The 16,414-nt window shown below is 53.6% G+C and overlaps 1 protein-coding gene and 1 non-coding gene across 2 annotated transcripts in view; both read left to right on the forward strand.

Moving 5' to 3' along the window:
- Positions 1 to 15,724, forward strand: part of DPYD (dihydropyrimidine dehydrogenase) — a 673,084-nt gene extending 657,360 nt beyond the window's left edge. The window contains exons 21-23 of the mRNA XM_066352595.1: positions 1,087 to 1,230; positions 13,031 to 13,171; positions 14,975 to 15,724. Coding sequence (XP_066208692.1) covers positions 1,087 to 1,230; positions 13,031 to 13,171; positions 14,975 to 15,145 — 456 coding nt within the window. The 3' untranslated portion in view covers positions 15,146 to 15,724. The remainder of the gene's footprint in view (positions 1 to 1,086; positions 1,231 to 13,030; positions 13,172 to 14,974) is intronic.
- On the forward strand, positions 11,152 to 11,282 carry LOC136383662 (small nucleolar RNA SNORA33). Its single transcript, XR_010747473.1, has one exon. It is a non-coding gene; the product is annotated as a small nucleolar RNA SNORA33 (small nucleolar RNA).
- Positions 15,725 to 16,414: the final 690 nt, after the last annotated feature.

A 16,414-nucleotide genomic window follows, 5' to 3' on the forward strand; every position in this document is an offset into this window, starting at 1 on the left:
GCAGCCTACCGACTGAACATCGCTGAGCTGGAGAAATGGGCTGGATTCTGCAGGAGCCAGAGAAAGAGAGCGGGTGTTTCTGCGGTCTGGGAAAGGGTGCTATCCAACCACGCTGGCCTCTGGATGGTCGGGCGGGCGGACAGGGGGCCTTCAGAGTGCAGTGATGTCTTATCCCCAGCAGCCGGTGTCCGTAACAGGGAAGGTCGGAAGATCGGAGGTTCCGGAAGAGGAGGAACTAAGAGAAGAGGAAGTCGCTTTGCCGCCGTGCATAGCAGGAGGGCATTCTTGTGTTCACTTGAAACCGCTCACGTTTGTCCAGCGGTATTTCCAAACGAGCTTTGGGAAGTACAGTGGATAACCGTGAGATTTAGAGCTCCGTGGTGTGGCTTTGGATCCTGACGGAATTGGTGTTACGCCCTCCGCTTTCTCCTCTGTGTTTTTATTTTTGTTTCCCCACACACACACCCCGGTTCTATTTGGGTCTGCTTCATGCGGAATAGAATTTATTTTCTGTACCGAGAAATCAGTATTTTTCACCATTTTGTTTTCAGCTGTTCTGGTAAATTGCAATCAACTCTCGTTCCCACCTTTCAGGAGATGTCGTAAGAATTTGAACACAGTGAAGCAGAGACACAGAGGGGAACTTGGGTGGAGCACCCTGGCTGTTGACAGGAGCGTCTGTCAGGGACTGTGGCTGTGTCTGTATTGTGCTCAGAACCTGGTGGAGAGGAAGAAAAGGTGTCGATTGAGCACACCTCCTGTCTGTTTGAACCAAATGGTCTGACGAATAGCCACTTTCTTCAGTGGGTGGAACTGGCCTATCACCGCGAACTCTGGTTCCAGTTAGAAATGTATTTTAATTAACATGGGTATTTCTAAGACCTACATGATTTGGCAAGCATAGAGTGCCCTTGGGTTCTTTCTAACGATTAACAGAACCTGGTGCCTAGAAGCCCAGTGGTCCAGGAATGAAGACCTCGTGATAGGACCCAGGAAACAATCTCGGACGCATGTCTGTTTGTGGGTGATATCTGTGTTCTCTCCACTGAGCTCACATGCTGTCTTGTTCGCACGCTCTCCTTACAGGGGCTGCCGAGCTTTGGGCCTTACCTCGAGCAACGCAAGAGCATCATCGCCGAGAGCAAGGTGAAACCGGGAGGAGAGACCGCGGCCTTCCCGCCCCTCGAGAGATGCGTCTTCGTCCCGAGAAAGGCCGTCCCTGCTGTCAAGGTAAGGACGAAGCCGACACCCAGGGTTCAGATGCACAGTGCAGCTCGGCTGCTGACTGTTAAAACGCCTCACGTCCACGGGGTCGCCCAGCCCAGAGCACAGGGGCCGTCGCCCCGAGACCGCCCTGCTGAGCCTCCCTCCTGGCGGCCCTGGCCGCCCTCCCGAGTCCCCGTGCCTCGACGCACGGCACCCTGTCCGCCCTCCCGAGTCCCGGTGCCTCGACGCACGGCACCCTGTCCGCCCTCCCGAGTCCCGGTGCCTCGACGCACGGCACCCTGGCCGCCCTCCCGAGTCCCCGTGCCTCGACGCACGGCACCCTGTCCGCCCTCCCGAGTCCCCGTGCCTCGACGCACGGCACCCTGTCCGCCCTCCCGAGTCCCCGTGCCTCGACGCACGGCACCCTGTCCGCCCTCCCGAGTCCCCGTGCCTCGACGCACGGCACCCTGGCCGCCCTCCCGAGTCCCCGTGCCTCGACGCACGGCACCCTGTCCACCCTCCCGAGTCCCCGTGCCTCGACGCACGGCACCCTGTCCGCCCTCCCGAGTCCCGGTGCCTCGACGCACGGCACCCTGTCCGCCCTCCTTCCTGAGCCAGGAACCTGGAGCTCGGGCGAGGCTCCGCCCACTTCCTCGTCTCGCTCCGGGGTCCGTCCCCAGGGTCTCCGTTCTTCCCCGTCCCGGCCCCTTCTGTCCCCGCCTCTCTGCCCAGGCCTGAGTCCAGCTGTCCACTCCGTCCTCCCCTCCCTGCCGACAGCTCCCGCCGCCTGGCCGCCCACCCCCTTGACTCATTCTTGTCCACTGCACCCCGCCCCCGGCGATGACGGGGGATTCTCTAAAATGCACGCGGGGTTATTTCACTCCTCACCAGCGGGTCTGACATCGGAACCAGGGTCTTGGGGTGAAGTCCTAGCATATAGCGTCGGGCCCTTCACCGTGCTGCCGTGGTGGGTGGAGGAAAGTCCGACCCAGGAGGCGGTGAGGAGGAGAGGTGAGATCAAGGGTCAGGCTGGTGGGTTGGTGCAGGGTCATTGGGTTGAGAGCGTCTGCGTGCAGAGAGAATGGGGAAAGATACTGGAGAGGTGAGGAAGGCAAGCGGGCGGGGCAGGGAGCCCAGGAGGTACTTTCACATGGGGGGGTCACGGTGATGATTTTCTGTGTGCACTTAGTGATAAGGAATGTGGGCTCACCCGTGTCCTTCTAGAAGCGGCCACGTTTAAGGAGAAGTGACACAAAAGTCTTTCGAAGCTATTTCCCTCATTGAAATGCACAGCAAGGTTTGTAAGCTATCAGCAGATCACCTTTGTGGGAGAAGAGCTTCTCGAGTTAAGGGGGGACGGCTCTGTGGCCCTGCCCCGTGTTCAAGCACGACACTGCCACCTGGTGGCCGCACGCACTTGCCTCTGTTAATTGATCTGTGAGATGGGCGTGATTCAAGTGTCTGCCTCGCGAGACTGTAAATCAAGTAAGATGTGAAGAGCTTTCAGCCTGTGTGCCAAATATGTCCTGAATAAACGGTGCCTGCTGTTGTTATTGTCGGCAACAGACAGATGAAGCAGATAACAGGTTCAGGTGATTCTTCGGTTCCGTGTGTGCATGTGTGTGTGCGTGTGTGTGTGCGTGTGTGTGACAGAGACAAAGAGAGGGACAGTCAGAAAGGGAGAGAGATGAGAAGCATCAATTCCTTGTTGTGGCACCTTAGTTGTTCATTGATTGCTTTCTCATATGTGCCTTGTCCGGGAGGCTACAGCAGAGCGAGTGACCCCTTGCTCAAGTCAGCGACCTTGGCGTCTCAAACCTGGGTCCTCCACATCCCAGTCCAACGCTCTATCCACGGTACCACCTCCTGGTCAGGCTCTCCGGTTCCATTTTGTCCCATAAAATGAAGTTAGGAATGAAGGTCAGAATCATGAGGCTCTGGAAGCCACATTGGAGGTTTTGAAGAAGCTCATATCTATGTTTCCCAGGAAGTCTTTATCGCACTTAACTCTCCGGAGACAGCAGCTAAAGCAGTCACAGCCTCTGTTCTTGTGAAGCACACAGGATAGAGGAAGACACAAGTATTTCAGAATCGCACTAATAATATATATACACTCATGTCTGTGAGACGATCTATGCAGGAAGAATTCAGGATGTCTTCCGTCTCTCTCAAAGCAAGACCTCCTGTAGACTGAAGGGGCCGCGGAAGACCTCTCTGAGCGGTTGAGGAGCCTGTGGACTGGGTAGGGTCAGAGGGTAAAGGACACCGGTCACCCATATGTGGTCCTGGACAGAGTGACCATGGCCTTGGAGACAGAGGCAGAGGTGACGTGGATAAAGACGTGGGACTCCTTTCTCTAAACCTTCAGAGATTCTCCTTATGTAACTAAGGGATAAGGAGTTGAAAATTAGGGGACGAGGGTGATTAGATTTCTGAGGCCCCCTGAGATAAACAGAAAATAGCGAGTCAGGGTTTTGTTCTCTGTGCTTTTAAGGGTAATGTGTGTGTGTCTCGTATGGGATGAAGAATTTGAGCATATTGAAATAAGTGCACCCCAGTGACTGCAGGCCTGTGCTGGACGCTATAATGATAAGAGAGCCAAGGTGTTGACTGCCTGCTATGCGCCAGACACCAGAGAGGAGTTTCACAGCTGCTTTCTCGTTCCTTACTTACCCTGATACCCTGGGGGGGGGGGGGGGTAGGAAGTCCTGGGAGCGACCGAGAATAAGTGATCGGAGAGTAACCAGAAGATGACAGTGTGGGGGGGGGGGAAGAAAGGCAGTTTTAAGGATGAGCTGAGCAGCCCTCGGAAAACCTCTCTGGTCCGGGCACCGCCCTACGTGGTTTCTGCCCCTCACACGTCACCACTGAGATTCCAGCCTGCAGGCGGCATACTCACCCACGACCTCCGCGTCGCCGGCCACGCAGCCATTCGCTAGGGGACGCCATGAAAGACCTGCTCCCGGGCACTTACACTTAGGGAGGAGAGACCGGCAATCGGCGAGTCAACAGGGAGTGCGTGGGGTCACGTGACCATGCTGCTAGGGACAGAGCACAGCAGGCGGGAGGGGCGTGGCCGAGGTGGTCCGGCCGTGCCTGCCTGCGGGGCTGCCCTGTGAGCCAACGTGGGAGGGACTGCCCTGTGAGCCAGCCTGGGACCAGCACTCCGTCCCCCCGGAGGGCACACCGCTCGGAAGGAGCAGGACGTGCAGAATCCCGAAACAGGAGCGTCCTCGGCAGGAAACCCCGGAGGCTTCTTAAAGGGATGAATGACGGGACCGACTTACCTTCTGAGGGATCAATTCGGGCTGCAGTGCTGGTCAGGCTGCCCAGACGTGCAGAGGCAGGGACACCCGTCAGAGAGCTGTGGGAGCAACCGGGCCAGCGACGGGCAGGAGGAGGAACAATCGTCTGTGCAGAGGCGTTGAGCACTGTGGGGTTCTGGTCGAGTGTGAGGAGCGAGGTTCTTGTCCTTTCCATACAGGTCCCTGCCCTTCTCTGTTACAGGAAGTCCCTTCGAAGTCCACACCACTGCTCTTTAGTAGCCCAGATGAGGCCCCTGTGCCCGTGGCTTGATTTCAGCGTGTCCTCTCTGCCCGTGGCCCAGACGAGGCCCCTGTGCCTGTGGCTTGATTCCAGCGTGTCCTCTCTGCCCACGGCCCAGACGAGGCCCCTGTGCCCGTGGCTTGATTCCAGTGTGTCCTCTCTGCCCGTGGCCCCTGTGCCCGTGGCTTGATTCCAGTGTGTCCTCTCTGCCCATGGCCCAGACGAGGCCCCCTTTGCCCGTGGCTTGATTCCAGCGTGTCCTCTCTGCCCGTGGCCCAGACGAGGCCCCTGTGCCCGTGGCTTGATTCCAGTGTGTCCTCTCTGCCCGTGGCCCAGACGAGGCCCCTGTGCCCGTGGCTTGACTCCAGCGTGTCCTCTCTGCCCGTGGCCCAGACGAGGCCCCTGTGCCCGTGGCTTGACTCTAGCACTCACACCGAGGCATGTCTGTCCTTCCCTCTGCTGCCTCCTCACGGCTTTCGTGTTTTCCCTGCAGTGTCTTCTGTCCTTGACACACTGTTTTTCCGTTTTTCCTTCTTCTTTTTCCAGGAGGCCTGGGTGATCAGTTTCCAAGCTTCATGTTTTCTCTGTCCACACATCTGTTTGTTCCTTCCCTCCATGCTGCTGGCCTCTTGACAGACCCCTCTGATCAACAGTTCAGACCCCACCGCACTGCTCTGCCGACCCTGGGAGCTGGCATGGGGCGTGGCTGCCCGCACGCTGCGGGAAGACCCCTAGCACTCCACAACATTCTCTGAGCCCCTCTCAGCTGGGCTGGGTCTCCCGTCACGCATTCAGGGTCCTAATCTACACCGGCTTCCCCGGGTGTGAGTGTGACAGGAGTTTCTGAGCGAGCCACGCTCCACAGATCTCTCCTCCTTGTCGTTCCTTTTCCTTTTCCAGTGGTCCGTCGCCTCAGAAATAGGCAGTCTCAGTCTCATCCGTCAGGACCTATTTACTGAGGTTTTGCCGTGGGGCCAGCGGCGTGCTCGGGACGGGGTCTGTGTCCTGAGGCTCATGGGCAGGTCCGCGTGGGGCTCGGGCTTTCCCCGCCCTCGGTATGGATGCGGCACACACTGTTGCTTATCATGCACCCCCTGCACCCAGGAACTGCGCGAGGAGGTAGGACGACCTCCTGCATTTTTAAAAAGAAAGGAATCTATCCTTACAGATCTTGTTGTCAAACAAGGGAGGAAAAGACATGTTAAAAATTATTTACAGTTCAATCAGATGTTTACAAAACGCTCTGGGAACACAGAGCCGCGAAAAGGATTAGTTCTGCCTCGGTTAATTGTGGAGAGCTTCACGGGGATGTGATGTTTAACGTGGAGTTCAATAAATTAGTGTTAATTAAGCAGAGAATTAATAATAAAAGCTAATATTTACCGAGTCCTTGGGAGGTTTCTGGCGCTGTTCGCCCCGTGCCTGTGAGTGAATTCATCTCATCCTCACAATAGGCCTGTCTGTACTGGGCACCTGTATGTTCCCCGTTTTACTGAGTTAAGTCATTGAGGAACAGAGAGGTTAAAGGACTGGCCCAACATCACACAGCCAAGCAAATATCAGAGCCAAGGGGTTATAACCAGGTCTGTCTCTAACGTCTCTCTGCCCTTAAGCACTGTCCGTTGCAGTCTCTCAGCAAAGGGAAAATACGAAGGTGGTGTCCCCAGGAAGTGAGCGTGTGGGAGAAGCACAGTGCTCATGCAGACGTGGCCCAGCGTGCGGCCACGGGACCCAAAGTCCAGTGTACCGACCCTGATCAAAGGGGGGGGGGGCGTCAAAGGGAAACTCGGGCTTTGTTCAGCAGGAGGTCAGAGAAGGACAGTAATGAGAAAATAACCCCTCTTTCTTGACCACTTGCAACAACACCACGTCAGCGGGTGAGTGGATGTGTCCAGTAAACTGCTGAGACTCTCAGCTAGAGTGGCCACAGCATCCTTCCCTGTGTGACCTGCGGCCAGGGGCCCTGAGAGACAGGCGTCTTTGCTGGTCCACGTGCTACCCAGCTTTGTCTTGCCTCCTGAGATGCTGGAGAGTGGCCTTGGGGGCTCCCAGCACTCCCCCCAGGGGTGGTTGGGGCTCCCAGCATTACCCCCCCAGGCGGTAGGGGCTCTTAGCATTACCCCCGGGGGTGGTCGGGGCTCCCAGCATTACCCCCAGGGGTGGTTGGGGCTCCCAGCATTACCCCCCCGCCGGGGGTGGTCGGGGTTCTCAGTGCTCTTCCCTGGCGGGTGCTTGGGGCTCTCAGTGTTACCCTCCACCCCCGGGGGTGGTCGGGGTCTCCCAGCGCTCCCCTCAGGGGTGGTCGGGGCTCAGGGGACAGCCTGGCGTCCTGACGATTCCCTCCCCCCCCCCCGCCCCACGTCCTGGTTTGCGCTCCGTTGTGACCCGGCACCCCCAGGTGCACCTCTGTGTGTGGGCCGCTGAGTCCAGGAAGGAAATAGGAATGGTCGTGAGGAAGGAGAGGATCATCAAGACCAGTCCTGGGAGGCTGAGGGGAGGAATGAGCTACAATAAGAAAGAGAGCCGGCTTCTGTGGGAGGTCCAAGAGGGACCGAAAACTCTGAAGGAGCACCGGTCACATTCCACAGCGAGGAGGCAGCCCGTCCCCTCCCCGAGGAGAGGAGAGCCCGAGTCACGTGAGCACACGTGTCCGGGCGCAGTGGGAAGCCGGCTCCGTCCCTAGGGGGCCCCGCCCGCGTCCGCTTCCGCTGCTGTACCCAGGGATGAAGTCTCCGCCCCTTTATGGAACTGGAAGTGGATCCCTCACGTCTCTGAACCTCTGGGTCAGACAGGAAGGGCTTAGGGCACACTCGGGATGTCATGGCTCCTCCTGCCCTGCCTTCTGAGAGATGGGCCGCATCTCATCAGACTGGCAGACGGCGTTGGCGGGGAGACCAGGCGGCCTGATGAAGGGGGTCATGTATTTAAACTCAAGATGTCCTTTTCCGTCTGCACGGCTCCCTCTGTGCCCCTAGCTCACAGGAGGTTATACTAGATGTCCAGAACAAGCTACAGGCTTTATTTTCAGAAGTAATTTTGCGTGACATGCTGAAAAATAAAAGTTGCCCGGGTGCTGTAGGAAAGGCAGAGGGGGTGTGGTGGGGGCGTGGGGAAAGAGAGACGTAGACCACAGAGTCTGAGGTCTCACCCCAGTGAACGTCTACAAGGATCGTTCAACGTCTGACTGGAGAGCATTAACCAAGAATGAAGTTATTAAGAGTCAGCATACATTCAGTGAGAACAAACCCAATTATCTCATTCCTTGGGCCAGTAGTAAGCTCAGTGTAAAAGGGAAGAACAGGTAACATTGGTTAATAGAAGGATGTGGAAAGGTGATTAGGCTCAAATAATTGGAATACTGTACTGGATCCCTTTCAGACAGAAAGAAGTCAAACTGAGGGCCCAGAGCGCGCTGTCCTTGGTCCTGACCCTTGAGTGGCATTTATTTACATTTACCGGTTAGGGAACGGAATGTATGCTAATCAGATGTGCAGAGACTTCAAACTAGGAAGAACAGTTAACAATCACAACTTGAAAGTATTTCAATCACCTGTGTAACAACAGACCAAAATTAACGAATTTATACTAAGCATAATAAATTATGATCCAGCAGGGAATGCCCTAAACTTTCTATCAAACAGAAATGTCGACCGGTCTCTGGTTTTTTTAAAAGTACTTTTGATCATCCAAAATGAATAATCAATTGACAAGAGATGTGATTCTAGAATTCTGTAGTCCTTCACAACCTTCATTTCAGGAACACACCTCTAACGTGTGTTATCTGTCCTTTAAAGAATTGAGCATCACCCTCTCCGCACAGACACCCGTGCATAAACACCTCCACAAGTCAGGGGCGGCTGTAGCAGATTGTGTCACCTCTGGGTGCCCGCGCCCGGCTTAGGAGAACAGAGGAGGGTCTCTCGTCCTCACAGGTGTGTGCCCAGGAGGGACTAGACCCACTCTATGTGCTTCACGGGTTGCACGTGCCTCTCAGTGAGCTGCAAACTCCGGGACAAAGACCCAAGGGCATTTGTAAGCTCGTGGCACTGCCTGGAAAATTGGGTATTAAACAAACGTCCACATTTTTTCAGCCACATAGAATGATAATTTATTTTCTTTAATCTTCTTTCCCAAAATAATTTAGCACAGTTCTCGATTCCTTGATCTTCATCCAGAATAAATATATTTGTAATTTTCTTAAGAGCCATCATGGACAAGGGGACTCTTTCTGACACCAAGTGCTAGTATCCAATAGTGGCTCCAAGGGCCTTGTTTTTACTTGGTTCTCATTTAAACAATGATGTTTTAGGAAATGACAACAGAAAATGTCCAATATAGAGCAAAAAGCATATTTAATGTACACACAAGGTAAACTTGCTTCTGATGATAAAATCTCTTAGAACTATACACTGATTATTTAGAACAGGCCTAATAAGTTTGACGACCTTTCAGGGAGTTTCCTGTCTCATCCTCTCTTGACTACCTTCCTGGTGATTTTAGCAGAGCCATGACTTGATTCAAAGAAACAACTGTTTTGATGGATGGATTTACTAGATTGAAAAAAAAATTATCTACTATCAGTTATCAACAGCCCTTTGTAGACGAGTATGACCTCCTGCATCCACTGCCTTAACGTATTATTAGAAGATATTACGCCTATCCAGATACATTGTCGACGGTTATTCTCTCTCTGAAGAAGTGCTCAGATGTTTTTGTGACTCTCACATTCATATAAATGCTCAGCGAGTAGCTGTTCACCCACGACTACGCGCCTAACACGGTGCTGCGTATTCAGTCCACAGGTAAACAAAAGATTTACTTCTTTTAACGAAGACGTGAGTGTCCATTAGGGTCCCGTGATCTGCAGGAGCAAGATAGACCGTACGAGACCCAAATATGAATAAAGCCTCCTAAGGGGCTGCACGTAGGACACTGAATAGAGAAAGTATCTACAACGTGAAGCAGAAACGGCTAACTGGAGGAATAAGCGATGAGTCAGCACGGCAGAGTGCTCGGTCATAGGGTCTCATGACTCAGTCAAGCGGCCATGACGCCCTGCCTCCTCCTCTGCAGCTGACCTGGAATAACTCACACAGGTGTGAGCTGTGTGGGTTCACACAGACATGCTTTCTTTTTTTTTTAATAAACGCAGCCAGCCTTTCATTTCCACGGTTTTCACAGATTCCGCCAACATGAGCCAGAAACGGTATTTGGCATTCCCAACCGCGGACGGAAAACATGTCTGTTTTCGTTCAGCGGTTAGTTGAATCCGTGGGTGCAAAAAGGGCCGACTAGAGTCAAAGTTACGTGTAGACTTCCACTGCACGGCGTGGGGCATGCCTGACCTCCTTGTTCGAGGGTCACCATGCTCAATTTTATTTCTCAAATCTCAGTCACCTCCTCATCTATAAAATGCATGAGGTGTAAATGAGAAGATGCTTCCGTTAAGGCATTGACCTGAGACGTAGCAAAAGTTGCCCGTTACAATTGGTTCCACATAATAGAGCGAATCCTGTAAGTCCTTTGGGTGTGAGGGAGAGGGGGAGGGGAACAGAGAGGGATCATACCTCCGGTGGGTGAGGAGGGGAGGGGAGGGGAGGGAGAGCTGAGGGCCTGTAGGGATACGGAAGTGGTGTCAGGTGAGCCGTTCGGGAGGGGTGGACGGGACTTTTCAGGGCGGAGATGGGAAGGGAGGGCCGTCCGGACAGAGAACTCAGCAGAAGTTAGGCAGCAGAGCAGCTGACCCACAGCGTGGTCCGTGCGCGGCCCGGGCCCAGGTTAGCTGAAGCACGCGGCGCTGGGAGGTGAGAATGAGACCAGAATGCACGTGTTGCTGGAAAGCCCGAGCTGCCACCCTGAGATGCGAGCTGGCGTCGCAGCCCCCAGACCTCGAGCAAGGTGGGAGGATGGAGCTCCTGCCGCGCTCCCCTCCCAGTGAAGATAGCAGCCTTGCGTCGTGGGGCGGGCGGAGTGCAGGAGGAGGAGTGGGGGTGGGGAGGCTGGAACTTGCTCCTCCACCGCGCTGGAGCTCAGGGGAGGGTAACAGAGAAAGATCGCCGTGCACCCGGGAAGGCGGTCCGGAAGGTATCGATCGCTCTGAGACCCAGAGCTCAGAGACCCTGCGACAGCTGAGACGGGAATGGGGAGAAGTCGGAGAGAAGCACAGCTCTGACACCTCGGGGCTCAGTGGTGGGGAAACCCCAGCACTGACCGCAAACCTAAGGAGACCGGGAGACCCAGTTTTCTGGTGATGATCCATTCGGGGAGTGGTCACACAGAGGCACTGGTTTGCAGTGGCAGTCCTCGCTGGGCGGCCAGTGAGGCTGGTTCCGAATGGGTAGACTGACATGGGCGTCCGGCGCCCATTGGCAGGCGGACAGTGGTGTATACTAATTGACATTGCCAGCCGGTGAGACTGCTGACCTGAATGTGTTCTTGCGGAAATTCGGAGAAAGCTGGCAATAGAAAAGCCACGTTCTGTGCCTGAAAGACATCTGAAGTCATTAAGGTTCCTGAAAATGGCTATGCAGGAAAAAAAAAAAATAATAATAATAATAATAAAGGAGAGGAAGGAAATGACCCCTTCCCTTCACTGAAAAGAAAACAGCAAGGACAGTCATATGAGCTTCCTGTCACCTCACTCCTCCAGAGAGGCACCAAGAAACTGCAGGTCCTTGTGTAAACTTGGCTTCAGCGTGGAAACTCCAAGTTGTGAGCCTATTGGCACCAGCAGCTGAAATGGGAGGGGGAGAAAAGTGAAAGAAAGGGTAACCAAGGTCACTGACAGGAGGAGCAGAAAATAAAATACCAAGGAGAATAGGCGATGGCTTAAAATCAGAGTCAGACCCCCCTTGATGAACACACGGAACCTTGAACTCAAACAAAAGATTCCCTTGTTAACATTTAAAAACAAAAGCAGGAAATCTTCACAGCGTACTAATTTGACAAACACTGCTACAGTCTTCTGTTTTGTTTGATGAAACAAGTGTTTCTTATTGTTGGTGAAACAGCTGTGCTCAACATATTAAGCGCGCTTTTAATTAACGCGAGGCACAAAGCAACACGTGACCACGTACCCGTTTTCCGCGGTGAATGAAGAAAACCCTCGTCCTCCAAAAGTCAGAGAGCGTCTTGTTTAGCGATGAGACAAGCCTAAGCAATTAACATAACATAAGTTAGAATTTTTAAATAAGGGCAACCTACTTGCCAAGACCTGACAGGTGGGGAATCCCTAAGTGAAGACCGGGAATCCAGAGACACAGAGTTCCTATCTTTGACTCCCTAATTCCTCGCGATGCGAAGATGTCCGGAGAAGTGCCGTCATGGCTTTCCGTTCCCTTTGGGTCCTTCCAGGTCCAAAATGGACAGGAAGACACAGCCGCTGAGAGGGTGTCATTGCTCTTGTCCACAGGAAAACACTGTTTAGAGGAACTGTGTTGAATGCAGTTCATTGGCTCTTGTGTCTCTAATCGAGGGGTTTATATCGCCCACCCATCAGATGACAGAGGCATTTAAGCTGCAATGAGGAGAGGTCCCTCCGTGCACACAATGGTCATGCAAGCCTCCTGACTTAACGTTAATGCAACATTTTGTAAAAACGGTGGGGGCGGGGGGGGGGGGGGCATTGGGTCGGGCGTTGGTTTACACTGGCCGTGCGTCCTGGTGGGGGTGGGGGGGGGCATTGGGTTGGGCGTTGGTTTCCATGGGGCCGTGCGTCCCAATGGGGGCGGGGGAGGGCATTGGGTCGGGCCTTGGTTTCCATGGGGCCGTGCGTCCCAATGGGGGTGGGGGGGGGCATTGGGTTGGGCGTTGGTTTCCACGTGGCCGTGCGTCCCGATGGGGGCGGGGGAGGGCATTGGGACGGGCGTTGGTTTCCACGTGGCCGTGCGTCCCGATGGGGGCGGGGGAGGGCATTGGGTCGGGCGTTGGTTTCCACGTGGCCGTGCGTCCCGATGGGGGCGGGGGAGGGCATTGGGACGGGCGTTGGTTTCCACGGGGCCGTGCGTCCTGGTGGGGGGGGGGGCATTGGGTTGGGCGTTGGTTTCCATGGGGCCGTGCGTCCCAATGGGGGCGGGGGAGGGCATTGGGTCGGGAGTTGGTTTACACGGGGCCGTGCGTTCTGGTGGGGGTGGGGGAGGGCATTGGGTTGGGTGTTGGTTTCCACGTGGCCGTGCATCCCAATGGGGGCGGGGGAGGGCATTGGGTCGGGCGTTGGTTTACACGGGGCCGTGCGTCCCGGTGGGCACTGCAAGTGATTCTGCGCCTGTCTGTCTCCTAGGATGTGATTGGGAAGACGCTGCAGTACCTGGGGGCCTTCGGCGACCTCAGCACCGTGGAGCAAGTTGTGGCCTTGATCGACGAGGAAATGTGCATCAACTGCGGCAAGTGTTACATGACCTGTAACGACTCTGGTTACCAGGTAAGCGCTCTTCCCTCCACCCCTGGCGGGAGCCCTGTTTCTCCCGCTTCCTTCCTTCCTGCGTGTAGCAGAAAGTGTCCTCCACGTTCCATGGCCAGGTCCGCGATTCCCACCCGCCGGGCCGGCGAGGGGCCCTCTCACCCGCATAGCGCATGGCGTAGTGTTTTGATTGACAGGCAAAGCCGTACCTTACGGTAACGGTGCCGCTATGCAGGGCACAGCACCCCTTTAATAGCATTTCGTCACCCGTAACACCGGAGGGGACGTTCCCGCTGTAGAAAGAGCAAGCCACGCCGTTAGGGACGTTAGGAAGCCCCGGGGTTCCGCCCTCCTGGAGGAGGGGTGAACCCCGACCGTCTACGGCCGTGACTCTGAAAGAGGACGTGATTCTCTCTGGCGAGAAAATTCTCTCCCCCTGGCCGCGGGGCTGCGGGTTGGGCTTCGCCGCAGTTGGAGCAGAAGAGCACTTCCTCCAGCCAGCGGTGCCGGTTGGGAACCGGGGTGCCTGTGTCCTGGAAGAGCCACCGAGCTGGACTCTTCCCGGTCCTCACTGGTCAGCTGAGACTCTGCCAGGAGACAGCGACCCGGAGGACAGTGGGCACAGTCCACTGTGGACAGGCCGGATCCTGCAGGGTAAGGCTGTCTGCAGTGGACTTCTCAGACTGCGAAGGAGGACAGCCCAGTACGACAGCGTTCAGGTGGCTCGTGGAATTCTCAGGGTAGATAACATAGCCCGTGTGTTTCAGTGGAAGTTCCTGTACCTTCTCCAGCCTGTTGCCGGAGACAGGCTATTTGCATTTCCCGACCATGTAATAGAGGTGACAGACATATTTTAATTTAAAATATATATATATATCTTTTGCCTTAATTTGGCATTAGTTCCAGACCAAAATTTTCGCTCAGGTATCTATCACTTTTGTTTTTTTCAGGCTGAAAGGTGTCTCTAATAGTTATTTGGAAAATGCTGCTCACATCACCCTTACTTTCTGTCACCCTCCCCCTAATTAACCAATCAGAGAAAAGTCTAAACTCCTGTCACTGAGATCCTAGCGTAGGGTTCTCATAGCTTTGGTCTCAGGGTTATGTCTGACTCCCACCTTGGAATTCTAGCCTTGGTACCACCGCACTAAAAATAATCTTTTAGTAATAAAGAGGGGAAAATAAAGGAGAGAGGAAAAATCCGCTTTCAAATTTCTCCAAGTCCCAAGCCAGCTCGGAGCTGGAGGCCTCGCCCCGGTTCTCACAGCCGAGTAGTGACGGTAGCGGATGAGACGCCAGGTGACCCGTCCATCTGTCTTCCGCGCCTTATCCCCTGCGTGGAGGGGCAAAGCCTAGAATCCGCTCAGAAATCCTGCACCCTCACGGCTGGCTCCCGAGCTAATATTTTTACCCTGCTTTCTTCTAAAAACAACCCGTGTCATTTGAAATCGGAGCAATGCGCTCACCCCTCCCCCCGCCTCGGGCGGTGACACCCCTTCCATCCTGGTGTGTCGGTTGGTCAGTTGGGCTGACTCTGCTCAGAGGACTAGAGAGAGGCTGGAGAGAGTTCCCAACGCAAGGGAAACTCCCCTCAGGAACGTTAAGCCCTGTGTTTCTAATTTCAAAGGATTTCTCTTCTGTCTTTTCCTCCCCCTCCTCTGGCGCCTCGACTGTGGCTTGCTGTAGCCGCCCTAGCGTTGGGCGTCCTGGTCTCCAAGTACAGCTCATGGCGGGGGGAGCAAAGCCCAGTGCTCCCTCCGCCCACGGCGGCATCCCTGACCGCGGTGGGCAGTGACCTCACGCTCTGTCCGTCTCTGTTGCCAGGCCATCCGGTTTGACCCCGAGACCCACCTGCCCAGCGTCACCGACGCCTGCACGGGCTGCACCCTCTGCCTCAGCGTCTGCCCCATCGTCGACTGCATCCGCATGGTCGCCAGGGCAACCCCGTACCAGCCGAAGAGAGGCTTGCCCTTAGCCGTGAACCCCGTGTGCTGAGGTGACGTGTGAAAACAGTCGGTGAACGAACGTCGAGGTCCCCCGCACGCGCCTACCTTTTCAATTGTGGTCTCTCAGTTCAGCTCTTTCAAAATTAAAACGGATACATCGTGTCTAGATGAAAATCTCGTATCTAAACAGCTTTCTAAACTATAGATATAAAAAAAAAAAAATGTCTGCTACCAATGACCATTCAATTAATGGTCGTGACACAGAATGATAATTTCCTGAGAACAGTCGTTAAATAACCATGTGGCGGTTTCTTGGATGTTCACCGGCAAATGTTCATTGTGAAAAATACTGATTTTTTTTGGTGTGTGGCAATTAATGCAACAGCTTCCACACTGCCCTGTGCTCTGCCTTTGATTTCTAATTGTAAGCAAAATGAAGTGTTTTAGAACAAAGTGCAATTTAACATACAAGAAAATGTTTCCAGGGAAACATAGCATAATTAAAAATTATGCTTAGTTTTAACACTTTTTCTAAGCAAATATAATTAGCTCCAGAAAGCACAGATGAAGAAAGTCAAATAATTTTTTTTTACCATGGCAGGAAAAAAAAACAAAAAAAAACACCAAAGAGGGTTTGCAAACTTTGTCAAGGGCCCTTTGCTGAAATAGCTTCCAGCTGATGCCGGATCCTGAAAGAGTGAGTCGTGGGTGACCGTTCCCCTCGCCGAGTATCACCTACCATTCACCCCCTCGGGCCTGAGACCTGTATTCAACTCCACCAGTGAACCAACCTGACATTCTTCTTTAAATATTAAAACGCTGTTCCTAACAAAATACGGTGTTAGGATGGAGCTCTGGTTAAAGTGATTCTTCCGCTGTGCACAGATCTGCTCCATCTGATTTTAATAATAACCTTTGTTTTAGCAGTTAATGTTTGAACAAAGCCCAGCTTCTACCCAGTGGGTCCTATGCTTCATTATTCAAGAATGAAAAACATAGTATTGGCAATAAAGGTTAAATGAGCAAAATAACGGTCAACTATTCTTTATTGTCGATGTTTATGCTCAATCTCAAAAGTCATGGAATCAAAAAGAAATACATATTCTTTTGTGATTGCCAAACAATATTTTTGCATTTCTCTATTTTTATAATCCGCAAATAGCACCATATAAATTCATGTATCTCTTATTCATAGCGTATTTTCATATGATTTCACGAGCAGTAAATCTTTAAGGAACAATGTGTGGCCTATTTCTGTAACCAATGCAAGGTTTAGAAAAATGAAATGTTTGATTACACACTTTTAGAAATGAACATT

The sequence above is a fragment of the Saccopteryx leptura genome, chromosome 11, assembly GCF_036850995.1.
Source record: "Saccopteryx leptura isolate mSacLep1 chromosome 11, mSacLep1_pri_phased_curated, whole genome shotgun sequence".
NCBI classification, from domain to species: Eukaryota; Metazoa; Chordata; class Mammalia; order Chiroptera; family Emballonuridae; genus Saccopteryx; species Saccopteryx leptura.